This window comes from Poecilia latipinna, unplaced genomic scaffold (genome assembly GCF_001443285.1).
Source record: "Poecilia latipinna isolate Pla-1442-1.1 unplaced genomic scaffold, P_latipinna-1.0 Scaffold721, whole genome shotgun sequence".
Taxonomy (NCBI): Eukaryota; Metazoa; Chordata; class Actinopteri; order Cyprinodontiformes; family Poeciliidae; genus Poecilia; species Poecilia latipinna.
The window spans coordinates 160,231-173,393 of NW_015113337.1; the positions used below are offsets into that span (position 1 = coordinate 160,231).

General features: G+C 41.1%; 1 protein-coding gene across 4 annotated transcripts in view; it reads left to right on the forward strand.

Moving 5' to 3' along the window:
- sez6l (seizure related 6 homolog (mouse)-like) overlaps positions 1 to 13,163 on the forward strand; it is a 78,557-nt gene that overhangs the window by 53,153 nt on the left and 12,241 nt on the right. For all 4 annotated transcript variants that reach the window (XM_015045330.1, XM_015045328.1, XM_015045329.1 and 1 more), the window contains exons 3-10: positions 119 to 258; positions 1,090 to 1,285; positions 2,710 to 2,895; positions 3,011 to 3,182; positions 3,996 to 4,162; positions 5,061 to 5,255; positions 5,700 to 5,838; positions 6,741 to 6,937. In XM_015045330.1, the coding sequence (XP_014900816.1) occupies positions 119 to 258; positions 1,090 to 1,285; positions 2,710 to 2,895; positions 3,011 to 3,182; positions 3,996 to 4,162; positions 5,061 to 5,255; positions 5,700 to 5,838; positions 6,741 to 6,937 (1,392 nt within the window). The remainder of the gene's footprint in view (positions 1 to 118; positions 259 to 1,089; positions 1,286 to 2,709; positions 2,896 to 3,010; positions 3,183 to 3,995; positions 4,163 to 5,060; positions 5,256 to 5,699; positions 5,839 to 6,740; positions 6,938 to 13,163) is intronic.

A 13,163-nucleotide genomic window follows, 5' to 3' on the forward strand; every position in this document is an offset into this window, starting at 1 on the left:
TTAATTACACACAGCAGGGATTTCCAGAGTGGTTCCAGTTAGAATGCCATTAAAAGGGATTACAAGCGAATTCAACAAGGGGGGGGGGATAATCTGAACTCTCTGCTCTCTCCTCCAGCTGCATCCAGCTGCATGGTGAATTTCTCTGACCCAGAGGGATACATAGACTCCTCTGACAACCCGCCTCTGCCCGACGGCCTCTTCCTGCACTGCACCTACACCGTGACCGTGTACACCGGCTACGGCGTGGAACTGCAGGTGTGTGCGCGCCCCTCAGGGAAATCCCACGGCTGCAGAACTGCAGCCAGGCTGGGACGTGTTCGCAGCCCGCAACAGCGTCTAGGTATCACAACTAGAGCGGCTTTAATGGAGGATGCTGCAGTGTTTGTGCTCTGGTCGTTATGTTGGATGCCTTTAGTCTGGAGGCTGACTTCTGCCTCCTGGTGGCGGCTTGTCGTTTCTGAATCAGCCAAGCAAGACGGGCAGAAACTGGAATTCCTCAAATGGAAACATTTGATGAAGGGAATCTGTAGATCCAGTTCGAATGTCACAAACATGAGTCATTTCTGACCATTTGTAAATTAGGTTTCCTATTTGGGAAAGGTTGACTGTTTTAAAGGGGCAGTATTGTGCAAAATCTTTTTTTTCTTTTTTAGCTTTATATCGTATTATTATGTTATTTCCTGTTGTCATGATTCTTCTGTGCATGTTTGAGGAATCCTTGAGTTTCTCATAGAAACCATTCATGGAGATGAGCTCATCATATGAACTGTCTCAGTCTAACGCTCCTAAGAAGGTTATAAACTGACTGGAATGGCATTATTGCGATAATAAGCAGAAGGCCGAGTGTCAGAAAGACCAGAAGCTTCTTAAAGAGACAGAGGCCCAATTTAAAGATGTCAAAATCAAATTTGTTTTAAGTCATATCTGATATGTACAGCATTTTGGTAACAACTCAACATAATTCTGCCACTTTAAACAAAAAGAAAACGAAATGCTTTCTGTGGTTTGTTTTTTTTCCCCCATCTCCAATCATCTCTTATTGCTGCGGTGTCTGACTGCCTCCCCGTTGCCTTCCTGCGTTTCCAGGTGAAGAACGTAAACCTCACGGACAGCGAGCAGCTGTCCATCAGGGGCATGGACGATCAAGGCGCCACGCTGGTTCTGGCCAATCACACGCTGCTGGTGGAAGGTCAGGTGATCCGCAGTCCCACCAACTCTCTGTCCGTCTACTACCGTTCGGCCCCAGAGGGGAGCATGGGCCTCTTCCAGCTGCACTACCAGAGTAAGTCGCCACGCCACACAGGCACACAAACGCAGCAAAAACCTAATCATGTGTTCATACAAACCGGTTATGGAATTATCCGACAGCCCTTTCATCGGGCTGTCTGTGCTCTCTAAAGTGTTAATTGCATAATCAAATACCTTCTCATTGAGTCACTCAGCACGGTGATTGAATCTGTCATGTGAATTAGCTGATTACCGCTCTGATTAATCGTCTCTCGGCTCATTAGGAGGCTGAGGACACGGCGAGTGTGTGTGTGTGTGTGTGTGTGTGTGTGTGTGTGTGTGTGTGTGTGTGTGCGCGTGCGCGTGTTCATGTTTGTTTTCACATGTGTCTGATGACGCGGTTCTAACATGCGACGAGCATCGGAGGGGACATCAGAGCGCCGGGCCCACCTGTGCTGTTAATCACAGCCGTCTCATCGTTTTGCGCCGCTCCTGTGATGGAGCTGACTCGGATCAAAACGCTGCATGCAGAGGAAGATTTGTGCGCGATCAAATAAGACGTGAGAAACAACAAAACCGAAATTAACAGGCGAGGAATATTAATCCCATCCAGCCTGAAAAGCGTATTAAGGCTTTTTCAGATGATAATGTACCTACAGGTGAATGGGAACTCTGTGTATAAGTGATTCTGTCAGTGATAAATAACAGGAAAATCATTTAAAGCATGAAGAAGTTAACAATTCTGAAGAGAGAAAGCAACATAGGAAGCTATAAAAAAAATCCAATGCCATCCTTGGGATTCTGCTTTTTACATATATGGGCCAATACAGAACCAGTATTTAGATTCAGTATTCTTTATTTATTTATTTGAATATAATTGTCAAAATTGTCAAAAGAAGAAAAAAAGATAAATGTACCATATTTGATGGAGCTTTCCATTGAGACTTTTAACAAGTTTTTTCCTGTATTTTCTACTTCAAGTCTACAGCTGCGTTTCCACTGACCATGAAATTGCACAACTTGACATTTCAAAAATAAATTCACTTAAAGGAATGCGCAAGTTTAGAAAAAAATCTTGTTTTTCCATAAAATATTTTGACGCTGTAGGGTGGATGGTTTTATTAGCTGTTTCTAAATTGGTTTATTTTGATAAATAAGCCAATTTATTTGTTTTAAATAAATTAGAAACTTTTTTTTGCATCACACAAGTCACATGATAATGTGACTCGTGTGACATACCACATATTGAGAATGTGGTATGTGCTGCTATATCTACATTTCCTAACAAGCAAACTGGCACAAAGTTTATATTTCACATACGGAGAAACGATGTGCAGGGGATCGCTATTTTGTGAAGTGAAAGCAACAAAAGAAGCTAAAAGGAATTAAAAATCATCTTTTTGGTTTTACGTTTGGTTTCTCTGGTAACCACAACACAGATCTGGTCAAACGTCAACAGTGAATCTTTTTCTTTCTCAGTCTTCAGGCTGAGTTGCTCACTTCCGAAGAGACCTCACTTCGGGGAAGTGTCGGTGCTGGACCTGCTCCCTGGAGGCGTAGCCAGCTTTCACTGCCACATGGGTTATCACCTGCAGGGGGAGCCACAGCTCACCTGCATCAATGCCTCGCTGCCGGTCTGGAGCGGCAAGGAGCCGACCTGCAGGGGTGAGTACGTATGTGTGTGTAGATTCACAGCATTGACTCGATCCCAGGACAGTTTAAGGCGTTGAGTTAGTGTCCCATACTCCAGTGTGTGTAAAGCGTGCCCTCCTCCCTGTAGCTCTTTGTGGAGGGACAGTGAAGAATGCAACGGTGGGGCGGGGGCTGTCGCCGTCCCCCCACCACGGACCAAACGCCACTTTGGACCGTTCCTGCTCCTGGTCCCTGGAGGCACCGAAAGACCAAAGACTACATCTGCACCTGGAGAGGCTGGCCCTGGGGCCGACCGACAGGTAGGGGCCAAACAGGTGGGACCGACAGGTGGGAACCCGTTTATCCCAGGTTCATGTTGAGTTTCAAGTTGTCTAAGACCATGTTGTATCCATTTACAAACACCCTCTGCTCCTTTAAATGTCTGTTTTAAACAAGATGTGTTTACTTCACCTCACACCTGGTAGTGCGGTAGACTCGGTTTGATTGGGGACCAAAGGTGCATCATTTATTACAGTTTCAGTCGGTGCCGTTCTCTTTCACATTACACTGTTAAACAATCCAAACTATTAGGAAAACCTTGTTCCTCTCTTCACCTGTGTTGGCGCTGCACCAAGAACCACTGAAGGAAACGACACAAAAACCTTTGAGGAAGACACAAAATATAAACAAGATGGAGATTTTAGCAGTTGTAGGATTTCTCTTTTGTCTTTGGTACCAGACAATGACCTATTTCTCCTGCTGGTGCTGGACTCATGCCTCTGTTTTATTGCGATTTACCCAGAATTCCCTGCGCTGTAGTCCGCTTCCTGCTTGTGGAGCAGTTTCTGGTTCACTTGGCGTTCACATATGCATTCCAACCAGACCAGAGGTCACTGCAACCGAGATAGAGACCGAGGTTTTTAGGCAGACCAGAGTTTACTGTTTTGGTCAACATCAGAGTTCAATTATTCATTCACACCTCCACAAACAAACCGGGTCAAACCGGTTTCTAGGCAAACTGACAGGAGTTTGATTAAAGAGGACAAACCATGGCTGGTGTGAATGCAGCCTTAAGTTCTTCAACGGATGAGTCTGACATATTCTGCTGATCTGTTGTGTTTGCCTCCCTTCAGGCTGGTGTTGTGGAGCGGCCTGGGCGCTGGCTCTGTGGTGCTGTTCGATTCAGGGCGGGGGGGGCAGATACCCTTTGAGGGGGTGATCAGCGAAGGTCCGGCTGTGAGGGTCCAGTTCATCACCGATCAGCCCAACCATGAGACCGGGTTTAACATCCGCTACGAAGGTAGAGGGTCAGAGGTTACAGATAAAACACATCACACACACACAGGCTGGAACACTGCTGGGCCCCGGGCACAAACATGTCCTACCAGCGCAGGTGGTTGATGCAAATAGAGGCTTTTCCCCCCCAATTTGGACAAAACAATGACCCACAGATTAAAATCATCTCTCAGAAACGTTGAGTACAACACAAAGTCTTCTCCATCTTTTACTAACCAAGCTTTCTGCTTTCCCTTTAATTTCATGGTAGACTGGATCACGTCTGTCCATTGACTTCTACACTAAAGCAGATTTTGGTGCCTCCAAATCTGCTTTTAATTTCAAATAAACATTGAGCTAAATCATATAGTTACTGCTGAGAATGCACTAAATCTGTTTCAGGTTTCCTTAACTGACCCTAACATAAATGAATCAAGTGGTTGCCTTTCTTTTGTAAAACCCTCTTGAGGTTTTGGATCTACACTGATTTACACATTTCTTTCTGACAAAAAGGAATTGTCAGAAAGGAAAGGGAAAAAATTGTCCCTTGAGTACTCTTGAGTTGACAATTTTTGGCTCACGCTGTGGAAAGTTTGGACACCCCTGGCTTAACGTGATGTTCTGCCAAGCTGCTTTCTGACGGACTGCCAGGGACGGAGCTGCTGATCCGCAGAGGAGGAGATAAAGTTTCTGTTTTCTGGCAGCTTGATGTTGCCAAAGCATGATGACGTTTCCTCTACCATCTTAATCCAATCACTGGACATAAAATGACTAATTAACTAAGACTCATATTTCCAGTAAATCAGCAGAGACATTTTTTCAGAATCGCGCACGCACGCACGCACGCACGCACGCACGCACGCACGCACGCACGCACACACACACAGTGTTCCTGACATCCTTCTTTCTTTTTGCTGTTTCAGCTTTTGAGCGTGGCCACTGCTACGAGCCGTACCTCCAGAATGGAAATTTCACCACATCTGACCCCTTGTACGGCGTGGGAACGGTGGTTCAGTTCACTTGTGACCCCGGTCACTCTTTAGAGCAGGGCCCTCCGGTGATCGAGTGCATAAGCGCCAGGGACCCGTACTGGAATGACACGGAGCCGCTCTGCAAAGGTAAAAGAATGACCTTCATGTTGGAGGTTTTCATCTTTTTACTCTAAATCATAGTCTAAAACTCATTAGTCTGAGTAGGGGTGAATTGTTTGGTGTCAAACGTTGTGATTCCAGGCAACAACAGAAAGAAGGAACACAAAAAGCTTGAGAAAAAGAAAAAAAGGCAAATAAAGATTGAAACAGAGACTTGAGATTGTTTTTTCATCTGAACTATGATGTCTGTTAATGCTGACATTATTCAGCAATGGTAGATACCATTAGTAGATAGTGTAGATAGTGTTTTATTTCAGCAGTTTTGTTTCAGCTTAATCACTTATGATAAGTTAAAGTGACAGGCTAGTGTATCAGACAGAACTAGCAATCAGTACATCTGTAGTTGACACTGAGGACTGTCCTGTTACTAAATTGTCCTCATCTTCCTGTCCTCCGTCTGTCCCGCTGCAGCTCAGTGCGGCGGGGACCTGACGGGTCCAGGCGGAGTCATCCTGTCCCCAAACTGGCCGGAGTGGTATGGAGAAGGAGAGGACTGCAGCTGGAGGATACACGTCGGCGAAGACAAACGAGTGCTGCTTGATGTTCAGCTGTAAGGAAAACACATCGTTTACTTGACAGAGAGTCAAATGGGCACGTTAGTTAATTACTTTAGAAAAGAAATTAACTGTCAGTTGGAGTTTAACTTCCAGATAAACGTAAAACTCTGAGTTTAAGGTAAGAGAGGATGTAGCTGATGGTGGATGAACTAGTGGTTCATCCACCATCAGTTGGAGCATAAGCTCGGTTCCACCAGGTGTTTGCTAATTACTGCTGGCTAGTGTGAAGGAGCTGAGTGGGCGAGTCGTTGGGGAGGGAAGCAGAAGGTTGGAAACTTCAACTCTGAGGAGGAGCTTCATCCTTGAAGGCGGTGCTAGGTCTCACCAAGTGTTTTACACAGCCAAATGGTTGCCACAGGAGATTAAAGAAATAACATTACAATGTTATAACATGATGCAAACCTAAAAAAAAACAAAAACAATGTTACATAATAACATAATACCTTTCAGTGAAGCACATCCTTTATTTCCCTACTATCGGACAGTAAAGGACATTCTGGGAAGGTTGAATCTTTTATAAATCACAATATAATTCTTTAGATGGAGAGTTCAAGTTCAAACAGTTTGAATTGCTTCTTCACACAATTCAAACAAAACCCCATTAAAAACCTTTCAGCAAATGCGAAGTTATTTTTTGGCAGAAATATGTCATAAAGTATTTCATTTTCCCTGTCTAACCTCGGCTCTCGACGCCCTCTGGGGGTGCTAAACATGTCAGATGCTCCCACAACATATTTCCAGACTATTTAGCATTTCCCCATTAGCGTTTAGCTCATGGCGTTTCTGGTCTGCAGTGCATTCAGTTGTCAACATCTGCTCTCCGAGGCCTCCTGACCAGCTGCGCTGTTTTCTCACTTGTGGCGATTCTTCTTCCTCTCACCCTCGCCATCCTCAGACTAAACATCAGCGACAGCGACATGCTGACCTTCACGGACGGCGACGAGGTCACGACCCGGATCCTGGGGCGCTACGTCGGAGGCAGCAGCCCCTTCAAGCTCTCGTCCAGCACGCCGGACCTGACCGTCACCTTCCACTCTGACCCTGCCGGCCTCGTCTTCGGGAAGGGGGAGGGGTTCATCATCAATTACATCGGTAAGCGCTTAGGAACTGTTAGACCTGGACCCACATCTGATGAAGGAAGAACTTTTACAATTCTTATCCATTATAAACATTTCAGTTATGTGTTTACTTCAAGACATGCTGATTTGTTTGCCAGTTTTTGAGTATTTTATATAATTCCTTTGTACAAAACGTATCAAATCAACTCCTAATACATTTTAATGCTGATTGTTATTTAGGAGTCTCAGCTCTGTAGTTTTGGGTCATCAGGTTTGTGTCTGAGCCTGGAGGAAGAGGAGTTGTTTCCTCCTGCTGCTTCAGAAACAGCAGGACTGCACTGCCTCTTGGAATGACTTTATTACAGGATTTGGTATGAAGGTTTCTGCCATTATTTATACGAATTCAGACAGATTAAAAAAGAGCAAACTAATAAATCCTTACAGGACGAAATAGCTATGATCATAATAAAGGAGCAAACATATTAAATTTAAAATATCTTATCTTTTAAACTCTTTCTTAGAAGGAAATGAAAGTCTTACAAAGTTCTTCTTTGGCCTTTAAAAAAAAGAGGAACGTGATTAAGTGGATGGGTAATTACAATATAAGTATATCTACAATTTAAATCAATAAAGGCTACATAGAAAATATAAAAAAGCCCAAAACTTTGAGCTCAGAAGATTGCAAAATCTGACTCCTTCACGTTGTGTTCCGTTCAGATCCAGAAATTGCTATTACATAAAGTTACTTCAAGATTATTCTACTGTATGAAAATGTAACATTCTAAGTTCTCCATATAAGTGAATAATGGTGCTGGTGATTTTGGTGAATTCTCCGTGACTCTAATTGTGTTTCCATTAAAAATGTGCGCAAAATCTTTGTCTCTGTTCAGCTGACGTAAAAAAACAACAAAATATCACTATTGCTGTGATTACATTAAATATGAAATGAAATTAAAAATCACACATGAATTAAGCTTGTTCCTGCCATACAAGTTTATATCATTGCTACGACTGATGGCAGCGGCGGACGTAAACAGTTAAATGATATAAATTCATAATTCTGGCGCTTCTGGCGCTCATCTTCTATCATCCAGTCAGAGAAGACATCAGTGTTGGATTCAAGCGTTGGAGCGACAAGCCCCGCCCACTTGGGAGCGGCTATATGTTATTTCTTTTTGGGGAAACTGTAGTGGACTAGAGGAGCTCTGGTGGAGCCAGCTGCAAAACAAAAACAAATCACCACCATCCTCCTGCCACTTCCTGTCGTCTTCTTCGTGGTTTTTGCCAGTAGTAATGTTGATAATGTTTCTGGTGATGTGAAAAAAGTGTTTCCAAGGCAGTACATCTATTTTGGTACGGTAAAAGAACCAACTCATCCTAGTGCAAAAACTTTTTCGCATTTCATCAAAATCCACTAAACAAATTTATATTTGGAATTTCTATTTGCACAATGTTCTTAGTGGAAGGGCAGCTATTGCTTCATCCTTAAAAAGGACCAGGAGGCAAGATATTTTCTTCCACAAATACATTTATTTATTAATTTGTATATTCAGGAGAAAAAAAAATACAACATAAGTAACAATCTAAAATGTTAAGGTTTCTTTAAAAAAAATACAAAAAGTGCAGAAAAAAAAGTCCTCACTGGAACACATTCAGAAATCTTTTAGTTATCTTTCAATTCATTTCAATTTTTCCTCAAGCCGCCTCTTCCTCCTCCTCCGTTTTTCCATTTTCCCTTTTTGTCCCTCTCACATTCTCATTTGGCTTTTCTTCCACTTTCCCTCTGCCCTTATTCAATCACATCCTATTTGTTTCACCGATCGCACAATGACACTCGTTCACATACAAGTGTGGGCTTTCAGAGGCGGTGGCTTCCTCTGCTCACTCGCCTGGCGTGATCGGCGCCGCGTCCCAGATCCAACACCTGACACCAATTTAGGCGCGCACTGAGACACACACGGTTCAATTTACTTGTCACCCTCTCGACACCACAAACTCCCATGCCTTTCCCAGAGGAGTAAATTATGTAGCCACAACAACACGAGGCTGCGCTCCTTGAATAAAAGCGAGTATGTGTGCTTGTGTGTCTGCGCTCCAATAATAAATGACACGCCGTAAAATGTTCAGGTCGCATAGCAGAGGAAGACCAAGTCAATAGAAAAAAAAAAGATAAATTGATACCGGAGCTTCAACTTCCAAATCCCCGCAGCCCCGTTGGGCTGAACGGAGTTCTGCAACACTGTAAGCCAACAGTTCAATCATCTGATGTACGGCGGGAACAACGAGATGATTCCATTTGACCTAGACCAGGGGTGCCCAAACTTTTTGAGAGCAAGATCTACTTTTTCTCTCACCAGCCGCCTGAGATCTACCTCATGACACAAAGACATAAAAATTACAAATTAAACTCTATTGACTTATTTTATATGCGAATATGCATCAGTTATAGCAGAAATAATAAAGTGACAGAAAACCTGATCCAGTTTCTTCCTCAGTGAGATTCTGACACTGGGAGCAGGTTACTGGTTTCTCAGTCAGAAGCTGGTTGCAAACCTGACGCCAGCAGGTGTCAGTCAGTCATGGTGGACCTGAAAGTTGGGATATAATTAAATTTCACATAATTATCGCGGTAGAATTAGTTAAAACTTAATGAAATACATTTGTCCTATTTGATGTTTGTTGTGACGTATACTCACAAAGAACGAGGTAATTAGTCCAAGTTTTGTCGTTTATTGAACATTCAGAAACTACAGCGGGTGTGATGAGCCACAGCAAAGGTAAACAAAGGTAAAACAACCCGAACAGGTGATCAACTCTAAACCACTCCTACCTTTTTACTTTCTGTCTCTTTGTCGTTTAAGCCACCCGTTGCTGTGGCAACCGCCTGCACCCACAAGCCGAGCAGAGATTATGTTAAAAACACAACATTCAGTCTGTTACGATATCAGGTTTCCAGGCTTGATATTTATTCCTCGATTATTAATAAGCCTCTCATGAACACAGCGGTGGTGGAGTAGCTAATTTAAACTCCTGCTCTGCTCGTCAGTCGGTCTTTGAGTCGCCTTTTTTTTCATTTTGTTAATGGGACCGAAACGCACTGAATTGCGCAACACCTTGTTCAAACAATAATTACTGAGATTATTAATTTTAACACGTTCCGTAGATTTTTAAAAATAATTATTCTTTTTTAATGAAGCTACAAACGTCTAGGATCTTAGTGAATATTTTTGATAAGCCCGTCAGAAGAGGAAGTGCTGCTCTCAGCATCCTGGTGGCGTTCAGATTGTCATCTGCCGAGATCGACTCAAAACCTTCCGCGATCGACGTATTGGGCACCCCTGGTGTAGACCAAGTGTCCATGCTGGCAATGGAAATGGAAAGACCAGGGATGCACCATATTGGATTTTTGGTAGATATCCTTTATGCCAATATATTAAGACTCATTTGGCCAATAACCGATACCAATACTGATATTTTTTTCCTATACCTACTTACTGAAACTATATGGCTTTCTCTACTGTGGAACTAAAATACTGCATTATCTTTGTCAATGTAGCCTGCTACCAAATGCAAAGGAGGAGGCTGAAGACGATGCAGCACTTTCAACTTACATCATGTTTAATGTCAGATTTATTCAGGACATCTGTTCCCTCTAAGACAATGACAACACTCAAACAGTGCAAATTTGTAAATCTTCACAAAACAAAACTGAACATGTTCCCAAGAAACAAGTGAAAAGCACATCAGTGCATTAATACCTAACAGTTTCTTATGATGCTGTGCTGAGCTGCAGGCATCATGGTTTGCTATCAGAACAATGCCTTTTATATCGGTGAATTATTTTGTCGGAGCAGCCGATGTTCGATATAAGATTTTACAGCTAATATTGGCCAATACCAATACCATTCCAAAAATATTGTGCATCCCTAGGAAAGATTATGCAGAAATATACAATGTTAGCTACATAGTCTATAGAATAAATATAAAATTATAGATAAAATTAAATATGATTAAGGCATTTTACACTTTTTCTTTTCAGTTTTCTAGGGCCAGCAGAGAAGCATTTAGCACTGCTACAACTGGAAGACTTTTTAAATATCCAAAAAAAATTGGGATGTTTATTTAATCATTATTTAATATTTAATCAATCAGCAAAACAACTGAATGATTGAGCTCATTTTAATTTGTCACGCTATTACTTGATTATAGATTATTTCCACAGGATCAACTCTTCAAAGCTCTCCACACAGAAGAGCAGCTTCAAAAAAATCATGTAACTTAAAAAAAAAATCTATTACAATTAATTGAAGATGGTTTTCAAACAGAACTTAGTCCAAACAAAAAAAGGCTTCCTCATCTATAAGATCTTTGTAGATGAATGACAAAGCTCTGTGTGTCTGCAAAGAGTGCTTCAGGTTTTTTTTTTTTTTTTTTTTTTTTTATTGGGCAGTGAAAACATCTTTGAAGGAGCGGACTTTGTAGTTGATGGAAGTTTTTTGCCAGAAGAATATGAACGGAGACAAATATTTCATTCTGTTTAAGATTTATTGGTGATATTTGCCAATTGAGGCAGTAGATGAATAGAGGGACTAAAACTCATCTCGGTGTTTCTCCTCGCAGCGTTAATCTACTTCACACCTGGGGGTTAATGGATCCCAGATTGACGATTTTCAAGGGCACCTTTAGAATTGAAGTAAAAAAATGCTAACATTTGGGTCATGATTCATGTTTATATCATTTATTTATCAAGGTTTGATTTTCAGACGTAGACTGAAGTAAAGTCATATACATCGTGGCCTAAATTACGTAGCAGATAATTATGCATTTCTTTATACACTGTAAAACATAGGTAGTTCTCCTTACTTTTAAGGTACATGAAAACTTGTGGCCTCGGAATGTTTAGTTTTCATCAAATTAACTGATTAACGTTAATTTGTGCCATTCTAGTGAGCGTAACTTAACTTAATAAATCTATGCTCCCAAGTCTTATTTTTTGTCTATGTAAATAAACACCAAAGCTTTCAGAAGGCACTGTTCTTTTTAACTTGAAACTACTTATATTAAATGAAAATCCCTTGACTGAAACAGTTCCTGCTTGTTATTTCTCTACTGAAACTTTGAAAGAAAATATGGAAAGCTGTGATAGTTTGCTCCTTAATTTATTTAATTGAAGTGATTACTGTAACAAAAGTTAAATGCACCCAATTTACTTGATTAAAGTCAACATTGCAATTCACTGTACTTTGTTTCACAGCAAAACCTTGACCAAAGTCAAGTTAGAGTAATTCATCTTTTTCAATTAAATACAATGTTACAATTTACAGTGTGGAGTAACACAAGTAAAAAATATTCACATTTGCTGCTTAATTAGTCAGGCTATCTGCTGCTGGCAGCCTTAATTGTTCTTTCAGAAAGGTTAGTGTGATTACTACAGTGGAGCCCCGCCTACTCCTGGATTTTTTTCTTGGAGCAAATCAAAAGATTTAAAAACAAAATGTAGTTGGGGAAGTTGAAATACATAGGATCCATGCTACATGACGCACTAATGACTGTCGTTTGCAAAGCAGCCAATCTGAAAGTGCTATTTATTTTCCTTGGCACTGATTGGCTAGTCCCCCCAGAGGAAGACCACAGCTCTTCCTTAGATATTAGCTAGATATTAGCTTCTTCTAATGGTTTCTGCTGTGCTTAATAATACATAAGGTATATTAATGTATCAACAATTAAAATAGGCAGTCATGAGCCTTTTTTAGACGGGTTCTCAAGTATTTATGGATTTATGGATCTCAAGTTACAGTGGGAGTCCACTGTAACTATTTTATAAACTCCTATTTCCAATATAGACATCCAATTTTGATTATATTACGACTATGTGTATAAATACAATATTACTTGATTCTTTCTATGAAATATGCAAATAGTGAAACAGTTAATGATCCTCAATTTCAAAGGCCATTATCCATTTTGTTATTTTCACTTTGTAAAAGTAATCAGCTCCATATTGCCATTTCTTACATGTGTGAAATTGAGGCCAGTTAATGAAAAACAAATACTCATCTATTTATTTTCTTGCTACATTTTTGCAACAAATAAAAAAGGATCTTGTCACTATTAGACACAATGAAACGCTTGTTTTAGTTAAGATCTTTGTTTACGCCAATTTGGTGACTTTGGCCTTGAATGTTCTGCTTTCCTAGTAACAGAAAAAAAACATTGAAATCCTAATCTTGATAAACACAAAAAAAAAAAAAAAAAAAAAA